This window comes from Fistularia commersonii, chromosome 15, assembly GCF_037954325.1.
Source record: "Fistularia commersonii isolate RoL2024-O1a breed Wild chromosome 15, RoL_Fcom_v1.0, whole genome shotgun sequence".
Classification (NCBI taxonomy): domain Eukaryota; kingdom Metazoa; phylum Chordata; class Actinopteri; order Syngnathiformes; family Fistulariidae; genus Fistularia; species Fistularia commersonii.
The window spans coordinates 6885119-6904867 of record NC_141298.1 but is presented as its reverse complement, the minus strand read 5'-3'; the positions used below and the strand labels follow the sequence as shown (position 1 = coordinate 6904867).

General features: G+C 42.0%; 3 protein-coding genes across 3 annotated transcripts; 1 reads left to right on the top strand and 2 right to left on the bottom strand.

Annotated features, from left to right (window-relative positions):
• The first annotated feature begins 4458 nt into the window (after window positions 1-4458).
• Window positions 4459-7004, top strand: pth2 (parathyroid hormone 2). The gene is made up of 3 exons (XM_086160384.1): window positions 4459-6443; window positions 6578-6727; window positions 6836-7004. The coding sequence occupies exons 1-3, from the start codon at window positions 6349-6351 to the stop codon at window positions 7002-7004; spliced, it is 414 nt and encodes a 137-aa protein (XP_086016510.1). The 5' UTR covers window positions 4459-6348.
• An 867-nt stretch (window positions 7005-7871) lies between these two features.
• On the bottom strand, window positions 7872-12335 carry tedc1 (tubulin epsilon and delta complex 1). The gene is made up of 8 exons (XM_086160763.1): window positions 12058-12335; window positions 11820-11886; window positions 9832-10037; window positions 9381-9518; window positions 9167-9238; window positions 8931-9017; window positions 8724-8831; window positions 7872-8604 (listed from the first exon to the last, which is right to left on the bottom strand). Exons 1-8 carry the CDS (start codon window positions 12211-12213, stop codon window positions 8341-8343), a joined length of 1098 nt encoding a protein of 365 aa, XP_086016889.1. The 5' UTR covers window positions 12214-12335; the 3' UTR covers window positions 7872-8340.
• A 193-nt stretch (window positions 12336-12528) lies between these two features.
• dnal1 (dynein, axonemal, light chain 1) lies at window positions 12529-18478 on the bottom strand. Its single transcript, XM_086160925.1, has 8 exons — window positions 18211-18478; window positions 17747-17785; window positions 17431-17540; window positions 16475-16530; window positions 16343-16398; window positions 16120-16246; window positions 15903-16043; window positions 12529-15509 (listed from the first exon to the last, which is right to left on the bottom strand). Exons 1-8 carry the CDS (start codon window positions 18211-18213, stop codon window positions 15451-15453), a joined length of 591 nt encoding a protein of 196 aa, XP_086017051.1. The 5' UTR covers window positions 18214-18478; the 3' UTR covers window positions 12529-15450.
• Window positions 18479-19749: the final 1271 nt, after the last annotated feature.

Here is a 19749-nt window from a genome sequence, read left to right as displayed (position 1 = left end):
AATTACTCTGCTGTTAAAGCAGCAGCAGGTGGATTCACAGGTTAATTCACTACCTGTTGCCATCTAGTGGAAGAGCGTTTAATTGTTCTGCATGCTAGGCTCATAGATAAAGTACGAAGACACATTATTTTTATTTTACTTATTTTTTTATTTATTTATTCATTTGGTTGGGACAGTGCATGTTAATGAACACACATGAGACATGCATGTAAACACACCACTCCGGATTGGGCTGATTTGCATCTGTTGTCCCACCGTTGCGCTCACAAACACACTCTCATTCGTCCTGACCTATTGTACATGTTTTTAGTGGTAGGGGAAACCGGAGTTCCCGGAGGAAACCTACGCAGAGAGAACATGCAAACTCCACGAACCCGGGACCTTTTAGCTGTAAAGCACGAGCACTAACCGCTGCGCTACCGTGCTTAGCGTCGAATAAATAATTATTGGACTAATCAGGTGAAAGTGGACGTCTTTCCACAGCACACCAATGTGGCGCAGCACAGTGGTTGGGAAACACTGGTCTGGGACGGTACCGTCCCAGTTGGAACACCAGGACTCCACACAAACAGAGAAAGAGTTCATAGACTTTACAAAGGCTCTGGCAGTAAGCGAATAGGAGTTAATAGCAGGAGAGAACGAGAGAGCACGGAGGCTCTCGAACTCCGGAGAGGGAACACAGAGCCAGACCAGGTCCGTACCAGGAGGTCTATCATGGCAAAAGAGGCAACCGGTTCACTGGGAAGGAAGAAAAGGCAACTTGGCAACCAGTCGGACTAGAAGTGAAGCTTTTAGGATTGATTGCCTGCCATGGATGGCACCTGTGTCTCCAGGTGGACCAAATCAGCTGACAAAGTGGAACCACCTGAAGAAGCACTGAGAACAGTCACAACCAAGGCAACATTTACGCCTGCATTCAAATTGGAGTTTCTAAACCGCCGGAGGATAGCGCGTAAGACGCCGATGCTGTTTGGCTCGATCCGCAATGGTGAGTAGACGTTCATCGTCGCAAACACCAACAAATCCTGTCACGGGCCCAAATTCACTGACCAACACCTTCGGATCCATCCTGAAAATCGCCACAACAAAACAGACTGCAGACTTTGTTGCACTTTTCCCTGCTGAAACTGAATGTGACTTTCTCTACTGTTTTTATGAAATCAATGCATTTGGAAAACAACTTGTACAATGAGCCGTGCATAGACATGCTTTGCTAAAAGGCCAAATCCTTTCATATGATGGCTTTTGCGTGTATTTCTATGTATGTCAGGTTAAATCACTACCTGTTGCCATCTAGTGGAAGAGCATTTAATTGTTCTGCCTGTAACTGCATGCTGCCCACATAGATAGACGTACGAAGACACATTATTTGCATTGAATAAATCATTTTTGGGCATTTTTTCACAGCACGTGATGTCTCACAGCAAAGTAATGTGCTGCTGCATAGTGGTTGAGAAACATGGCTCCATATGATGTGTAAATAAGAGGATAAATAGTTCTATGTCTTTATGTGGCCCTGCAATTAATCGGACCTCACGTCTCGCCTAATGATAGAGTCCAGTATCCCTGCAACCCTGAGTAGAATAAGCAGTAGATAATGACTGATTCTCTAAACATGGCCGCTGCGATGACGGGTCCTGGGTGAACTCTGCTGTTTGGGAGACCATTTGCTGATCATTTACTATCTTCCAAACTGTTGATCCGCAACCGTCTCTTCTCATGTTCACGCTTCGGCAAAGACAAAAAAAAGCCGTAGACGTCTGCGGGTTTTTTTTTTGTGTTTGCTTTGTTTCTCGGCCGATGATGTTGATTTCCGTTGCAAACCTCGCCAGGCATCCAGGGCCGAGAAGCCAGGAAGTCTCGGTCTGAGCATCAGAGAAATATTAACTTGAAAATTTTTTCGCCCAACTGCGAATTTAAAAAATCGTCAGACATGCATCGGAGTTTGGACGTCAAGGGCGCAAATGGGTGTTGACTGTGTCTTAGAGGAGATGAGCGATTGCGTGACATGACTAAAGCTTTGTGTCAAGAGCTTGTTATCCTCGGTGAAATCGAGGCATTGTTAGAAGCGGCCGCTTCCTGTCTGCAGACTGTTATTTCCGTGGGGCCGTAATGAGGTCCTTAAATGGTACATTTCCTGACTCTTGTCAAATGGCACGGCTTACAGCCATTCGCTCTTCTTCACTCCACGGCAATGACGCACACATGGCGTAAATGGTTCATGACCCCAGGGGCAGAATATCTAACACGTATGTGTGCCATCGGATTTTTTTTTTTTTTTTTTTAATCATTTCTTGTGCAGAGAATATTTAGAGGATTCTGTGACAGTAACTGCGATGGAGTTAAATTTATAAATAGTCATCTCGGGTATATTTGTTTTTGAGCGCGAAACAAAGGAGACGCGGTCATCTACTGGTGTGAATGATTTAAAATGCAGCATAACCAAGTAAAAATTCGAAATAGCAGTCTATAGTCTTAACACTCGGCGCCTCCACCTCACAGCAAGAAGGTCCGTGGTTGGCTTCCGGCAGGGGGTCGGCCTTGGTTCCTCCTGCACTCAAAACGCGTGCAGGAGGCTCACCAGAGACCCTAATTGTCGAGACATGTGAAATAGAGACTGAATGGTTGTGTGTCTACATAATGTGTGAATAAGAGCATGAACAGGTGTTTTTCTACATGCCGAGTGAATGGTTGTCTGATTCTAGATGACTTGCGAATGAATGAGTGAATGGTTGTCTATATGACATGTAAATGAGTGACTAGTTGTTCATATGACATGCTAATGAGTGAATGTTGTGGTTTATTTTGCCTCAATGATGTGAATGAAGGAATGAGTGACTGTCTTTATATGATCCGTGAATGGTTACATGTCAAGTGAATGAGCGAATGGTCGTTTCTCTTAATGACTTGTGAATAATTGTGTCTAAATGACTTTTGAATGCTTTTATATATATATATATACTTTGTGCTAAACTGAAAAACCTTTCATGCCATCAAATATCAGTCTGTATTTGCATGCACTTTACACTTCATACCTCATATTTTGTTTACTGTTTAAAGTCACAGTTCACTTTACTGCTAATTTGCAGTTGATTATTATTATATTGTGGTGTTTCGGTGATGAAATAATGGCGTCAAGGTGAAGGAGTTTGACTTAATAATTTCGAAACCCCAACAAATTCAAATTTGAACATCTGGGATCACCGATTTGTACCCGGGATGAGAGGCCACACCCTTTTGTGTCCGTCACAATATTTTTAATTTCATGACGTTGTGGGATTGTGAGAAACGTCTTCTTGAGTCCTCTGTATGTCCAGTACATGCGGAGACATTGACAATAAAGCTGACTTGAATACATGTTGCATGAGTGACTGAATGTTTTTTTGGGTTTTTTTTGTACCTTTTATTCAGTTTTGAATGAGAGAGCAAAAGGTTGTGTGTGTGTGTGTGTGTCTACAAATGTACCAGTGATGTGGAGGCAGGGGAGGCCGTGCCTCACTTGCTAATCTTGGAAAGAAAAAACTGTAAAACGGAAAAAATAATTAATTATATTTATTAGTGATTTGCACCTTAAAAGTTTTTATTTAACTTTGCCACTGTTAGATTATTTTTTTTTTTCTTGTATTAATTCAAATTTACTGGATTTTCACATTTACTGTTCAAATACTGAGAAGAGACGGGGTGAGGCTGCGGACCGTTGAGCCTCGACATAGATGGTGCTGACTTCTGGACCATATTGCTATCTCTCTGTATGTCGTTATTAAAATGTTTGAACATCTTTTGCTATATGAACTACATTTACAATGTACAATTTTTTTTTTGTCAACGACCATTTGTGTGTTACTAGTTGCTTGTGCTGGGCGATCATAAAACAGCTGCGAAGAGCTACCAAGTGAGGCATGCAGTTCTTCTGCCTCATGCTAGGCATGCCTCACCAGTGGGGAAAACAAGTATTTGATACACTGCTGATTTTTCAGCCTTTCCAACTTACAAAGAATGTAAAGGTCTTTTTTTTATCATAGATACTCTTCAACTGTGAGTGACAGAATCAAAAACAAAAATCCAGAAAAACGTATGATTTTAAGTTACTTGCTTTTTAATGCATGACCTCTGTATTTGATCACCTACCAACCACCATGTTGTGTAAATAGTTGTGTCTCTATGTGATGTGTGAATGGTTGTGTGTCTCTACATGCGGCCCCTGTGCCCAACTGGAGCCTGGTTGAGAGTGAATCTCCAACTGGAGAGGCTCCAGCGTCCCCCCTTCGACCCTGAGAGCAGGATAAGTGTCATAGATAATGAATGGACAAATTAATTCTGGGAACCTCCGAAGTAGAAAAGTATGTCCCACCGTGTATCGTAACCCCCTCGAGGTACAAAGTGGTCTTCGGCTATGAGCCGTGCTAAGAGTCGGCGCTACAGTCTCTCCGGCCGGACGAGGGGACATTTTTATCGTTTGGCATCAATTATTGACACGGTGGAGAAAACGACCAGAAAGCACTTTATCTTCCAACGAGCGCACACGGCGTAAAACCCAACAAAGCGAACGCACACAGGGTGTTTGCTATGTAGACACAAATTGGTTTCATGACGAATAAAACAAGAGCATGATTGATTTTTTTTTTAATTTTTTTTTATAAAGTGTGTGTGTGTGTTTTTTTTTTTTTTTCTTTTTTAAATCATACCAAAAGCACTCAGCGGTTTATCATTGATACTGGACAATTCTGTTTTTGTTTTGGCCCATGGCTTTGACATATCTTAAAATAAAATAAAAAAATCAAACAGTAGCTTATATTTTTACCCCCTTTTTTTTTTATATGAAAAAAGTACCCAAGAGAAACACCTAGTGCTAGTTTGCCTGTTACAGAAGGCGAATGACCACACATGCACAGAAATATATATATGTGATGTTTAATGATACTCAGTTATAAGATAGCAGTAATAAGATCTCCACAACACCACCATAACTAAGTGGCTTTAAAACAGAAAAATAACAAGCTAACTGTCCCCTGGCACTCTTAACTCAAAGTTAGTTTGATGTGGCGAGGGTGTGCACACTTTGTGTGTGTGTGTGTGTGGGTGGGATGGCGGCCAGGGGGGCCAGAACACCGCACCCCAGGCAGGGTGGAAAGGTATATAAGACAGAGGGTCTTCACTTGTCGGGCACCTTCACTGGGAACAAACAACTATCTGAGTTGAAAAAGAAGGAGGCAGGATTGCGGTTTTGTGCTTCACTGCGAAGCTTCTGCGGCTGCTGACGCCTGAACGTCCCCCCGAGGGCCGACCCCAGGGGCCACCTGCTGTTACACACCGCTGACGGACACATCTACCTAAACACCAGGTATTTGAAGTTTCATAACAAAACAGGTGGTTCTTGATATTCAAATGATGACCTGCCATTCGGTTATATTTGTTCTTATCATTATTTGTCAAACTATGCATAAACTTTCCAGGTTAGTTATAGGAACCCATCAAAGGTGTTTCCTACAATGGTTAGATGGACGGACTTTTCGTGTGTTTATCTATATAATATATATCTATCGTGTGTATACTATGTTTATAAATACATAGCTATATACATTTATACATACCAACATTTACATATGGTTATTTACACACACACACATATACAAGTAATTATATATATATATATATATATGTATATATGGAATTAGCCTGCTGACTGTAACCATTTGTATTAACTGTTTGTATTCATAATGTTGAATTTGTATTTTAGTGTACCAACGTGAAGAAAAAGGAGTCAACAATGATGGTTTTATTTTCCACGTGGGAGATAAATAATTTCATAAATTAAATTCAAATCATAGTTTTAATTACCTAAATATTCATTATGCATTTTCAGCATCATTGTTCTGACCTTGGATAATAAATGGCGCAATGAATGCATTGGTTTTGTAGTCATTTGTTTTTATAAAAAAAAAAATAATTTGACATATTGTAAAATTGTCAAATGGGGTAAAATGAAAACAAAAGAATTCTCTTAAATTATAAAAGATGCACAGAATTTGTTTTGTTTTTTTCTTAGTTTTTTATCAAGAAAATAACCAAAAAATTTGAAAAACATCAAAATAGCTTTAGTAAGTACCAAAAGCAACCAGATACAGGACATCATTACATTCTGTATAAGGTTATACGTGCAATGGATTAGGAAATACTTTGGGTTGTTTTGTTTTTCCTTTCGGGGCCGAATAGTCCAGCGAAATTAAAAGGTGATGGAAATGATCAAATTTCAAATTAATATTTTTGAATTTAATTTTTGTTTTAACCCTCAAAACATAAAGGTTATTAATATATCACACTGATTTAATTCTGCTGCTGTCTTTAAGGATGTCCATCGTACCCACCTTCCCCCGTACATTGCTTTGCATCCTGGGCGTCACCATGGTTACCTGTGGCGTCCCTCAGCAAAAACTACATCCTAGGTAGGGTCATATCATCACAGCTTATTTAGATCCACATTTCAAATATATCATCTTTATATGTGTTTATATTTAACATATGCGTGTGTGTGTGTGTGTGTCCCCCCCCCCCCCCCCCCCCCCCCGTTTGATTTCAGGGGTACAGATGGTAAATCAGACAACTGGGGCGTCGTCTTTCCCTCCGTCTCCCTCCGCGATTGGAGCATCCAAATGATGTCTGCAGCCAACGGCAAGGCCGAATCCCCGAGGGAAGCGTGGATCTTTGGGCCGCAGGGGCCACAGGCAAGGTAAGGGCCAATCAAAAAAGAAGAGAAACTGAGGTTTCCAGCTGCGTAATAAAGTAGAAATGGAGTTACATCTGTAGTTTGTAATGTCTCTGCTCTGGTTGCTGTCAGACTGGCGTCGCCAGCCAGATGGTCGTCCGGGGAGGACGGCGTGGGGAAGAGGAGCTTGGTGGCGGACGACGCTGCGTTCAGGGAGAAGAGCAAGCTGCTCACCTCGATGGAGAGGCAGAAGTGGCTCAACTCTTACATGCAGAAACTACTGGTGGTGAAATCGTCATGACGATAAGGTCAAAGCTCCGTGCCCTCCGTTAGCCATGTTTTCTCAAGGTATATCTGGAGATACGATCAGCTGCTCTGTGCTCTTTTTTTTTTTTTTTTTTTTTTTTTTAATAATTCATGGCATTTCAGCTATTTTCATTTCTACTGAATGAAAAAAAAAAAAAAACACCCCGATCTTCTGACAAGTGTATATTTTGTACAATCTGGTATTTTTTTTTCCTCCATAAAATGGCTTCGTGAAACCTCCAACTGGCTTTCAATGTTTGATCGGTTACTATTTCAGGGGTTGTTTATTTTAGTGAATGAATAAATAAATATGCAAGTGACGGTTGTGGAGAGTGTAGCTTGTGTTTGACTTCAACCATAGCCAGTGTGAAATACCTCCATCTGTAGGAGAATAATGCCTTTTTCACAAGACAAACACAGCAAGTTGTGTATTTGATAATGTTTACATTAGTAACGTATTCATAACCAGAACCAAGTGATGTCATTGTAACGTCAGTACTATCTGGTGGGTTGTACATGAATAAACATGATACATATAAAATAGCGGGACCCCCATCGACACACACATTTCTAATACTCTGACCTGCATTTCAAACAATTTGCTGCGTATTTGCGTGCTTTACAACACACCCATTATTTTATTCATGTGACAGTATGTAAGGTCTCCGGTTAAAATGCTGCGTCAGATTTTTCATTTGAATTCTTGTCTGATACTTGTTTACAAATAATTTGACACTAAAGAAGAAAAATTGATTATCTATGCAGGTGTCAAAAGAAAGGGCAAATCCAGGGTTAAAAACGATAATTATTTGAGGAAGGAGTCATTTTATCTTTATCCTTTTATTTTCAAAAAGTCCAGTGAGAAACGGTGTGTCAAATTTTTCATTTGACTTCTCATGAAATATTTTTAGACCAATTCTTATAATTGTATTGGCACTTGTGAAAAAAAGCTTGATTATTTATCACATGTCAAAACAGGGCAAATCTGGGTAAAAAAATGTAATTACAACTGGCTTTGGTTTGAGGTGCTTTTTAGAAGAGCTAAACTCAAATATAATAATCATAATAATGATGATAATGCCAAGAATGCTGAGAATAATCAGACATATTTACTGTATAGAGCACTCTCAAACAAGAAAACAGCCCATGGAGCTCTTTCATTAAATAATCAAAATATCTTTATTGATATTTCAATGTTTATGAAACCCTTAATGTGTTTCAGTATTGACAAAGTCTGCTATTCTTATTTCCTGAAACACACTGTGATTTAAAAAAAGGTTGCCTAAGATTCCAGGATGAGGTTGATTGAAGGAGTTCTGATGTTCTGGAGTTTACGGCGGAATCAGCAGGAGCTTTTCCATCCCGCCAATCATCTCCTGCAGCCGCATCCTGTTGGCCGCCCTCTGTGCGTCCCTCCTCTCCGTCAGCCTGGCCTCCGTTTCACGAAGCAGCCAAACAGCCTGGGACGCCTCTGGCTCATCGGACTCGCCGTACGCGGAGCCGCCAGCTCCACCCGGCCGGTCAGCCCGCAGCCTGGCCCGGTAAGGATGTGAGACGATGTCCTCGGCGACGCCTCTGCCTTTCCTCTCACCTTTCTGGGATAGAAGTCACATGCGACTGTTACAGATTTCTATTTTCACCCGGTTGCTTAAAAAAACACGCAAAAAAGGCCATCATTTTCAATTACATTCAGTAAAATTTTCAAGATTATTACCCGGGATATGGCCAGTCTCATGGTCTCCAGCCTCTCTGACATCTCGCAAGTTGGGAGTGTCGGCTTTACATCAGCCTGATCTTTTACCTGGCAATCCATCACGCTGTCCTACACACACACACACACATGAATTCTGTGGGTCATTCCTCAGTCGTTCATGGTGAGCAAGTGTTTTTTTTGTGTGTGTGTGTGTGTGTTCCAACTTGCCATCCAGGTCCAGAAGATTTTCTCCTCATGCCTCCAGTTCAGGTAGGCTTCGAAAAGGTCACACAGCTGCCGCATACTAGCACAGTGCTGCACGGTGTACACACATGTAAAAACACATGTAAAAACACAAACACACTCATATAAGAGAAATGTGAACAGATGAAACTAACAAAAACTGCAGCCTTTCAAAAGCTGTGTTAGCGTTGTTGGAGCTAAACTGTTTAAAATTCACACACCTCTGTTAAAAAGCTGGAGCTCTGATTCAATGAGGAAGCAGATGCAGGGGAAGGAAGCCTGGCGGAAAGAACCTGAACAAAACATGGATTCCTCCATTAAGGTTATGTAGAGGTCTGTTATCCTATTTTTTTTTCTTTAATTCCACTTTGCAATATTATCATATTTGAGACATTTGCAAAGATGCTAAGTGATGGCCGCATCAGACTTCCTCACCTCATGGAGCAGCCGGGCTCGTTCACCTTGCATGGACAGCAGGGTCCGGCCCTGGTGACGCAGACGACCCATCAGCCACTGTAGCCTCCTGAGAGAAGAGGTCTCCGCCTTGATCTTCTGAGACGTCACGGACAGCACCTAAGCACACACACACAAACACACACCGCTGATACGGGGCCTCGTTTGACTGAATATGGTATCGACAACGAGGGGTGCAGCTCTACAACACGTCAAAAAACGTTAATGACAACTTGCAGGCCAAAAATATTTTTCCGTTCAACTGCGTCGTTCGATCACCAGCATAGGCAATGAACACAGCGCTGACATACGGTGTTGCATGCAGCTCTATTTGTGATTATCAATCATAGAGATGTTGTTTATTTCCTTTTTATTTAAAATATGCTTGTTTATGGCAGATAAAAATCAAATAATGTGGAACGGCTGTCCTTACGGGTAACGGGGCGAGGAGTGTTTTGTCCAACTGCTGTACTTGCAGTGTGAGCAGTGCCTCCAGGGCTCCGGTGGCGAGCATCCAGCCCAGAGCCAGGAGGAGGTCCCGGCTGGAGGCCCCAGACCCCTCCCCAAGGCCCATCCAGTCGGCGAAGTACCCCGCCTCTCTCAGGCCCGACACCACCAGCCTCCTCTGCTGCTCTAAGGCTTCACACAGAACAACACACTTGGCTGATACACATCAATTCCCCCCACGATATAGTAAAATGAGGTGATTGTGTGCATTGGATAAAGAGCCCTCTGTTAGTGGACATCATCGAGTGCTGGTGTGTGTGAACTGTGAGAAGAGTGACTGTTTCCCTCTTTCCTGCAGCTTCTCTATCTGTCTATTCAATTAGTGCTGCTCCGTTCATCACCGTTTATCTTTTCAAGAAATAAACAAAAACAGTATCTCAAAGTCAAGTCAAGGTCAGCTTTATTGTCAATTTCTCCACATGTACTAGACATCCAGAGGAATCGAGAAGCTGTTTCTCACTTTCCCACGGTAACATGAGATAAACAAAATAGTAATAGAGTGCATTCATTTATACACAGGACATGGTGTTACCGTCCCTTGAACCAAAATCCTAGGTAAAACATGTCTAGAAGGCCAATCCAGGCTGTAGGGAAGCTATCTAAAACAAAACAAGCCAGCTACCAGCAGGCTATCACCCCTCCAGCCAGACACAACTTACCTACACTAACAAACAGCAGCCTGAAGCATATCATTGGGGTTTTCAATTCGGCACCTTCCATCATCAGTGTTTTGTCGAGTTAGGCCCACAACACCTCAAGAAGGCTTGACAGTGAAATCCAGCATCCTAGAAACACCCCCCTCCATGCTACATACAGTAGCTCTTCCAAAAGCTAACTATCTTTCTTAAGCAACCTCCCCGGCTAAACATGCTTCCTCTTTAGCCACAACCATTCACTAGCTCGTCCTGCTGCCTGAGACATGCTACTGACCGCAAGTTTTGGGCTCTGTTCGCGAATGCCCAACTCGGTCAGTAAGGCAGTTGATAAACCTAATTTTATTAGCCCTTATGCTCCACAACTCACTCAAATTCACGGTTCTTCTTTCTGCAGTCTCCCAATTCACCCACTGTCTTTGCTTTGCCTACAACACTGGGCGAAGCAAGGGCAGTGGGAACATTAACAGTGAAGTGCACACAGATACAATTGACTGGTACTAAGGTGAAAGGATGATAGAGATTTCACCTTAGTATCAGCATAAAAAACCCAAAATGTATACATTTATGTCATTTGAATTTGAATATAGAGAGTAGCAGCAGAGTTATCTGTACAGTTTAGTGTAAAAAACAGTCAGTAAGAAATACCATACAATGGCAGGTGAGAAATGAAGTGGATTTCAAGGCATAAAAAAGTCAGTATATAGTTACTATATACTGACTTTTTTATGGGGTGTCAGGGGTGTCAAACTCATTTTCACTGAGGGCCACATCAGCATAACGGTTGCCCTCAAAGGGCCACATGTAATGGTAACAGTGTAAATGTAACCAAATGTAATGTAGAATAACTGTAACTACTCCTCAATGTTAAATAACTGTGAATGTATTACTCATTCAAATCCAAAATGATACATATCCATTGAAACAGCCTTTTCTCTTCCTGGACATTTAGGGATCGTTTGTATTTTCCATTTCCACTTGAAAATTGCATCGATGTGGATACACTGCAATCTAATGGCGGGATGCCTTTACTTCGTGGGTAACATGAATTGTGGGAAATATAATTTATGGTCAATGCACATGTGTGACTTATTTATTTTATCACAATCAGACCTTTTAAGGCGTTCTCGCAGGCCACATAAAATGACATGACGGGCCAAATTTGGCCCGCGGGTCTTGAGTTTGACACATGTGATATAGTATATAATACAGTAGCAGCATGATGGATTTTACTGAAACTGTGGACACCCTTTTCACTTACCCTTTTCACAGTCTCCTGTCCCCATCTTCTGCAGGACGTTGGCGAGCAGCCACCACAGTTGATCTTCCTATAAAAAGAAATATAACAAACATGCAGGGTCATGCAGGTTGTTAATGTACAGTTTTACTCTCTACATCCAGGCAATGCTATCTAACAAAGCGTATATTAACAGTCCAATCTTTTGGCCTTTGACAGTGAAGTTAAAAGGAGGAGAGAAGAGGGGAGGCCGTGAACGCACCACCTCGGCTCCAGCGCCGAACTTGGCCCGCCTGAAGGTGTCCGGCGCCGGGACTTGTCGCACGCCGGCGGCCGCCAGCAGCCCACACAGCGCCGCGATCACTCGCTTCACCTCCACACCCCCGGCCGCTTTACGGCCGCACGGCGCCGCGTTCATGGGGACAAATTCACACCATTGAGGTACCACCCGTGTGCAATTAAAACTGGAATTACGATGATGAAACTGCTTTGTCACATTCTAGAACTTCTATTCGACCGTGCCGTTAGCTGGGACTGTTGACTTTTCGCGGCAGTATAAACACTTCCGGGTAAGCGGCGTTGCTAAGGAAGTGAAACAAGCGAGTGACACGTATATGAACCAATGGAATGATTGCGATTCTGAACAAGGGGAACGCACGTACTCCTATTGGTTCGAATAAAATATAAAATATTATATTACAAATATTATGACATCGATCCATCAAAAACTTCATTTTACTTTAATCGTATTTATTGAATATCAAAATATGTTTACACCTTACAATTGTTATACAAACATTCCAACAATAGTTTTAAACATGTAATACTTTCATTGTTGACAACAGACATTATTTTAAACTCTGAAAATGGAGAGTACACATTAAGAACATTAATATTTGGCATAAATACCGCAGTATCAAATAGTAAATGCATATGATATAGATAAAAATGTATTCCAACCTAGCATAATACCACTTTGACAAACATCATCAAATAAAGGGATATATTTTGTGCCAGGAAGAGGAGTTCACATCTTTCCATGCCACACTACAAGGACAGCAGATACAAACTTTAAAACTAGTTGTGAATACTTCACTCACTGTAGTAAAATTCCATTGTTCCCATTTCTAGGGCTTTAAAAAACTACTAGAACAAGGTGTTTAACATGTGCAAATTAATCAATTCAGTGCATCATCCATATAGTGATTAGCTGATTGCTTATTTAAAATCGTACCACACCTTAAATCTCCATACAGTAAATAAAACAGCTATCATGTTGCAGAATCAGGACTGTGTTACTGTTGATGCTCATGATCAACTCCTGACAGGCAAATACGCACAGCTAAAAGTATCTCCTGATCAAAAGCGAAGTCATCACAGAGGTGTTTCCCCATGGATGTCAGTCAGACTTTGTTCTTGTAACCGTTGAGAAAAAACAATTAGGATCCTCCAATCTCTACATATAAATACCTAATGGTCTTGAGTTGAATATTAGTCTCGTCATATGCCATAATTAAAAAGGAAACGATATTATTGGTGTTCTTATATAACAGTTTGGACCCCTAGGCTCACCACCCACAGGAAGGGCCAAGAGGGTCAGGTGCAGAGTGAGCCGAGCGGTTCTGAGCAGGGGACCTTGGTGGTCAGATCCTTGGCTGCAGAAGCTGGCTCTTGGTACATGGAAAGTCACCCCTGCTGCACGAAAGGAGCCCAAGGTGGTGCACGAGGCTGAGAGATTGCGACTAGATATAGTCGGACTCACCTCGACGTACAGCGCGGGGTCTGAAACGACAGTGCGACTTGGAAGGGCATGATTGGGAGGAGCGGCCCCCCCAATCTGAACCCAAGCTGTGTTTTGTAAATGGACTTCTGTGCTTGTCACGAATTGTCCATAACAAACACCATGTTCAGGCATAAGGGTATATGTGCACTTAGCACCAACACACCTTAGGCCACAGTTCTTTGATCGACCTTGTAGTCGTGCTGTCGAATACAGACGCATGTCCTGGACACTCGAATGAGGAGAGGGGTGGAGCTGGCAAATGATCACCACCTGGTAGTGAGCTGGCTCCCATGGTGGGGGAGGATGCCGGTCAGACATGGCAGACCCAAACGTAACGTGAGGGTCTGCTTGGAACGAGGGTCTAGCAGAGTCCCCTGTCAGAAGGGGTTTCAACTCCCAACTCCAGCGGAGCTACAACCATGTCCCGAGGGAGGCGGGAGGGGGCATTGAGTCCAAATGGGCCATGTTCCATACTTCTATTGTCAAGGCGGCAGACTGGAGGTGCAGCCCTTTGGGGAGTGCTCCAGGAATATGGGGTACCGAACCCCGTCCGTTCAGTCCTTGTGTGATCTGTGTCAGATCTTGGTCCGCATTGCCAGTTGTAAGTCGGACCTGTTTCTGGTGAGAGTTGGTCTCCGCCAGAGTTGCCCTTTGTCACTGATTCTGTTCATAAATTTTATGTTCAGAATTTCTTGGTGCAGCCTGGGCATTGAGAAGATCCGGTTTGGTGGCCGCAGGATTGAATCTCTGCCTTTTTGCAGATGTGGTTCTGTTGGCTTCATCAGGCCATGAGGTCCAGCTCTCACTGGAACAGTTCACAGCCGAGTGTGAAGCGTTTGGGATGAGGATCAGCACCTCCAAATCCGAGACCATAGTGCTCAACCAGAAACAGGTGGAATGTCCACTCTGGGTCGGGGAAGCGGTTCTGCCCCAAGCGGAGGAATTCAAGTATCTCTGGGTCTTGTTCACGAGTGAGGGAAGGATCTAGCTGGTGATCGACAAGCACATTGGTGCGGCATCTGCAGCTATACGAACTCTGTACTGGTCTGTCGTGGTGAAGACAGAGGTAAGCTAGAAGGTGAAGTTCTCAATTTACAGGTCGATCTACGTTCCCACCCTCACCTATGGTCACGTGCTGTGGGTAGTGACCGAAAGAACGAGACTGCAGATATAAGCGGCCGAAATGAGTTTCCTCCACAGGGTGGCTGGACTGTCCCTTAGAGATAGGGTGAGAAGTTCGGTCATCCAGGAAGAGCTTGGAGTAGAGCCGATGCAGCTCCGCATAGAGGAGTCAGATGAGGTGGATCAGGCATCTGGTCAGGATGCCTCCTGGACACCTCCCAGGGAAGGTATTCCAGTCATGTCCATCTGGGAGGAGACCAAGGGGAAGACCCAGGACACGGTGGAGAGACTATGTCTCCAGGCTGGCTTGGGAATCCCTTGGGGTCTCCCCAGAGGAGCTGGACCATGTGGTGTGGGAGGGGGAGGTCTCACTGCTCCAGCTGCCGCCCCCACGACCCAACTCGGGATAAGCGAAGGGGGAAGATGGATAGGTGGATGGATATCACAGTTTGGTCTCTCTGGTCACACACGCATGTTCGCACACATACACACACACACACACACACACACACACACACACACACACACACAAACACAAACACACAAACACACACACACGCAAAACACATTTTTCAAATTTAGACACACAAACACACACACACTGAACGCCTGTTAGCTTGCATTTGTGCTTATCAGTCTATTACTCTGTTAAATGTGTAGTAGAAATATGTAAAATATAGAAAGCACAGGGGGGAAAAGTGAAGTGACGGAAAGTTTGAAAAGAAGGGACGTGGCTAGTTAAACGGAACGTCATGCCTCTCGGGTGTCTTCAGCTTCTTCTTCATTTTCCTGTTTGATTACTGGCGTACCTGGGAACAACATTGAAAGAAGGTAAATCATGATAGAAATCGAGTAAGAATCAAAATGATGTGTTGTACAAAGGAAAATCAAAAGTATGTCTTTGGCTAAGTGTAATTGCTATGCTGTAGTCCTGCTTAGTGAATGTTAAATCTAGCAGCGTATTCACTGCAGTTTGGTTTGGCTAGCTGCAGGATAAACTTATAGCGTCCCAATCATCAAAGTACCATCACTATCCCATATCTGGAGGTGCAGTGACGTGCTGACGGAGAATAGATTGCTGTTTTCTGAGGCAGGGGGTTTTCACATGCCATACAAGTTACTTTTCATACTAAGCCTAGAGTGCGCGGTTTAGTTTTTTAACCATCAACTTAAAAATACGAGTGTAATAGAAGCATCTCTACCATCCAGTTTGGTGAGATTAGGAAGTCTTTTAGAGGCCTCATCCATCCACGTCCCCTCAGCTGAGTGCTTCTCCTCCAGCGGATTTCCAACAAACACCAGGTCTACCAAGCAAGGCAACTCTGCAAGCCTTGAAAACTCTCCTGTGCAAAACAGACACTCTTCACATCACATTATGTTTGCATTTCCTGATACGCTGATCGATTGAGTGTGACTCACCCCATTCTTTGACCAAATTGTTGGACATGTAGAGGACTTTCAGTTTCTTCATGCAGTGGATTCCTCTCAACTTCTCAATCAAGTTGTAAGAAATCCAGAGCTCTTCTAATGTGTCCCCTACGACCTCCTAGGTGTACACACACACACACAATTCATGTAAATGGAAAAAAAGTTTGAAAATGTGTGACCACTTGTTAGAAAAAAAGTACAACAGAAAACCAACCAGCCCACTGAGCGCCTTGATATTATTTCTTCCCAATGACAAAATCCTTAAGTTTTCTGGGAGAAAAAGCAAAAATATTAAAATTAATGGTCTAGTTGATAGCTATAATGTATCAAAAACAAAAATACTCACTGAGGCCCTGGAGATTGGTTATTTTCTCAATGCAGTTTGTGGATAGAGACAGCTTCCTGGGAAAACACAAGGCAGGTGTTAGGAAGAAAATATTGTCACATGGTTTGAATAGATATGTAGAATAACATGTGTATTGTTAGTCCTACAAACATTGGCATATCTGGTTATTCTGGTGCCTTTAGTTTCACTGTTTGGATTAGACTGCTAATCAGCTACACATCTTGAGTTTCCTCTGTCTGTGCTGAGAACATAGCAAGACTCAACTTAAAATGGCAACACCAATCCTCAGTTTTCCCTAAATGGGGCATATAAACATTAGCTGAGATAAAATTTTTGATACAATTGCTGATATATTACCCAAACATCTGTCATTATCATGGAATTCGTCTTTATTTCTTATTAGAATGTCTTAAAATGAATAACGCATGCCACTTGAGACCAGGGGCGAAGTGTTTTTATGTACATTATATTCCTCACCTTTGAGACGTTTCAGTGCCCCTACTTGAAATAATTCTACAAACCTCAAAGCTATCACTGTCATCATCTTCTTGAAATGAAGACCTGTTTCTGACTGTTTCTTCCTGTTCACCATTATTCTTTCTTGCTGAAAACACATAGGTTTAATATAATTGTCTGGCAATGACGGGGAAAGGATTCTGATGGATTTGTAAGGGGAAAAGTTCAGTCCAGTCCAATACCTGATGCATATAGCTATGCCTGAAAACCTCTCACATAAACTTGACTACTTCTTACCTGGCAGAAATGAAGCTCAGTAAACTTAATCACAATGTTGTGCAAAAGATTTATTTAATACAGTCGTTGATGGATTTCTGTGATGACTTTTCTGTGTGTTGGAAGCCATGCAGTTAACAGAGGAAATCACACCTAATGCACACCAAATTTTATTTCGCATTTGCGACTCAAACTGCAAAAATCCAACAGCTGAAATGACTCACTCGCATCTGGTGAGAGTGGAGAGAGACGCGTCCATTTTCTCTATAGGTGGAACCTGACCATATAGCTTTATAGCTTTGGCCTCGGTCACCTTCTCCCCTGACTTCTCCTCCTTCATAGATGAAAAACACATGCAAAACACACTTATTCATTTGTCATAGCAGGGTAAACAGACACAATCAATGAAATTAATCCTCCTCTAGTTCTGTTTGACCAAAGCCCTGTTCCTAATAGAGCAATAATTAACAATATTAACTACTATTTTGTGAATATTTTTCATTTAAACGTAAATAAAGGCGACCAGATGGAGTCACTCACCCATTTGGCCAGAGCTTCTTTTATAGTAATTGCTTTGGCCTGAGGACATAATAAGACTTGGATAAGACAGCAATAATGAACACATTTAACTAATTACTTGTGCACAATCAGGTTAGTACTGATTTATTTCAGAGATTTGGCCGTTAAGCTTCACTGTGACAGACAGGCAAAGTTATTCAGATTTGTTTAGATTTAGGAAAATTAGATTTTCCAGAGAGAACAGGAGGTAAGAATGGACGTTGTTCAGCAAACCAGCGACAGCTGACTGACAGTGATGCTAACAAGCTAATTAGAGAAGGTTCGCGTTTCACGATTACATAACCGCCGCATGTAACATCGAGCAGCAACGGTTGTCGACTATGAAACGGGTCAAAAAGAAAATAAAAATATCAAACAAAGAAACAAACAAATTAATTAGCCCAAATGAGAAATTGAACCTGAGTCTATGGAACATAGACACTTACCATGTTGATGTTCTGCCTCGGTTGCTATGACACTGTCAGGCAGAACCCGAAGCTGCGCATGCGCAACGCCACTGACCCAGATTGAAAGAAATCTTTAATTGCCAGTGGAGGACATTTCTGCTGTCCATTTCTGAAACGACCTTGGGGCATAATCAGTCTTATATCCTTGTTATATGCACCGCTCCTGCGTTTGTGCCACATTTTCTTACGTAAATTAATTGCAGGATTCAGTCGTGACATGTATATCAACCGCTACTCGGATCCTGGGCTGTGAAATTGATACTCTTATTCTTGTTGCGTTCAAGGACTGCTCTCTAGCGCTCAAACTTTGGTACAGCACACTACTGTGCTCTTAACTGAATCGTGAGATATCTCACAATCTTTTCTTTTTTTCGAATTCATAGTGGTAAAGCAGTTTGAGTAAATTGGTAGGAAATTTAAAAAATAATTTGTTTCAAATTTTGACAGAAAATAGACAAAAATTTGGTACTGTAAAAATTGGCAAAAATTGTTAGATTTCAGGTGATAATCAGAGGATTCAGTGGGGAAAAGTAAAAAACACAGAGAAAGGTCAAGCATAGTTTCCACTGCCAATACAGTTAGAACATAAACGTCCATACCAGCAAAATACCCATTTTTTGACATCTTAATAGGCACTAATAAACTATTTAGAAGTCAAAGTAAAATAAATATACAAATTAACTATAGTGCTCTATAGCAACTAAATTACTATGAAAGGTTTGGCATTCAAAAATATAATTTTATATGTTTATTTGGTTGTGAATAAGCCTTTTATTAATAACCCTAATCAGTTGGTGAAATTACGTGATTTTGTTGTTGTTGTGCATGTATTGCATGTTGTACAGATTGACATAAATGTTATTAAAACTATGGTAGAATGATGGTTTTGATGCCAGCGTCATAACATCATTTGTTCAGAGATCCAAAATTCTAACCTAATCAATTATCCTCAAAATACCCAAATGTTAAACAACTTTTAATGTAACATCTATTGCACTTTCCTTTTGAGTCCAACATTTGAGAGATTTCAAAGATAATAATCTGTTAATGGCTTTAAGCTTCATCATCATGATCATTGTCCCACCACTTATTCAGGTTGAGGTTACAGTGTCAGGAGATCAGCAATGTATTCTCGCTCTTTCCGTGAGACCCAAAGGCATTCTCGGGCCAACCAACATGTTTCGGGTCAACTGTCGGCCCCCTGCCAAGTGGATGCGCCCAGAATATCTTGGGGGATATCCAGGAGGTGAGCTTAGCAGATGCCCAAACTGTATCTCTCACCCAATTTCCCCCTGGATGGCTTTGTGATTTTGGCGATAAAAATCCCTTGACTGGACATGTCAGAGCTGGACAGGGAAAATTACGTCTAATCAGAAATCACAATAAATGAATACATTTACCTTATTTGCAATTAATTACTCTTAATCAGTGAGAACTTTTTGGAAAATATTTTTCTCTAGTGTCCTAATTTGACTTTTATACTGGAGCCAGCTTGGGTTCACACTTCATTACTGACTG

Excerpts from the sequence above, each read along its gene's own strand:
- pth2 (XM_086160384.1), top strand. The coding sequence starts at position 6,349 with ATGTCCATCGTACCCACCTTCCCCCGTACATTGCTTTGCATCCTGGGC. Across the intron at positions 6,444-6,577 it reads CAGCAAAAACTACATCCTAG|GGGTACAGATGGTAAATCAG; the intron begins GTAGGGTCATAT and ends GTTTGATTTCAG. Across the intron at positions 6,728-6,835 it reads CCGCAGGGGCCACAGGCAAG|ACTGGCGTCGCCAGCCAGAT; the intron begins GTAAGGGCCAAT and ends GGTTGCTGTCAG.
- tedc1 (XM_086160763.1), bottom strand. The coding sequence starts at position 12,213 with ATGAACGCGGCGCCGTGCGGCCGTAAAGCGGCCGGGGGTGTGGAGGTG. Across the intron at positions 9,519-9,831 it reads CACTCCTCGCCCCGTTACCC|GTGCTGTCCGTGACGTCTCA; the intron begins GTAAGGACAGCC and ends GTGTGTGCTTAG. Across the intron at positions 8,832-8,930 it reads AAATCTTCTGGACCTGGATG|GACAGCGTGATGGATTGCCA; the intron begins GCAAGTTGGAAC and ends GTGTGTGTGTAG.
- dnal1 (XM_086160925.1), bottom strand. Across the intron at positions 16,044-16,119 it reads CAATTTGGTCAAAGAATGGG|GAGAGTTTTCAAGGCTTGCA; the intron begins GTGAGTCACACT and ends TGTTTTGCACAG. Across the intron at positions 15,510-15,902 it reads TAATCTCACCAAACTGGATG|GTACGCCAGTAATCAAACAG; the intron begins GTAGAGATGCTT and ends TGTTGTTCCCAG.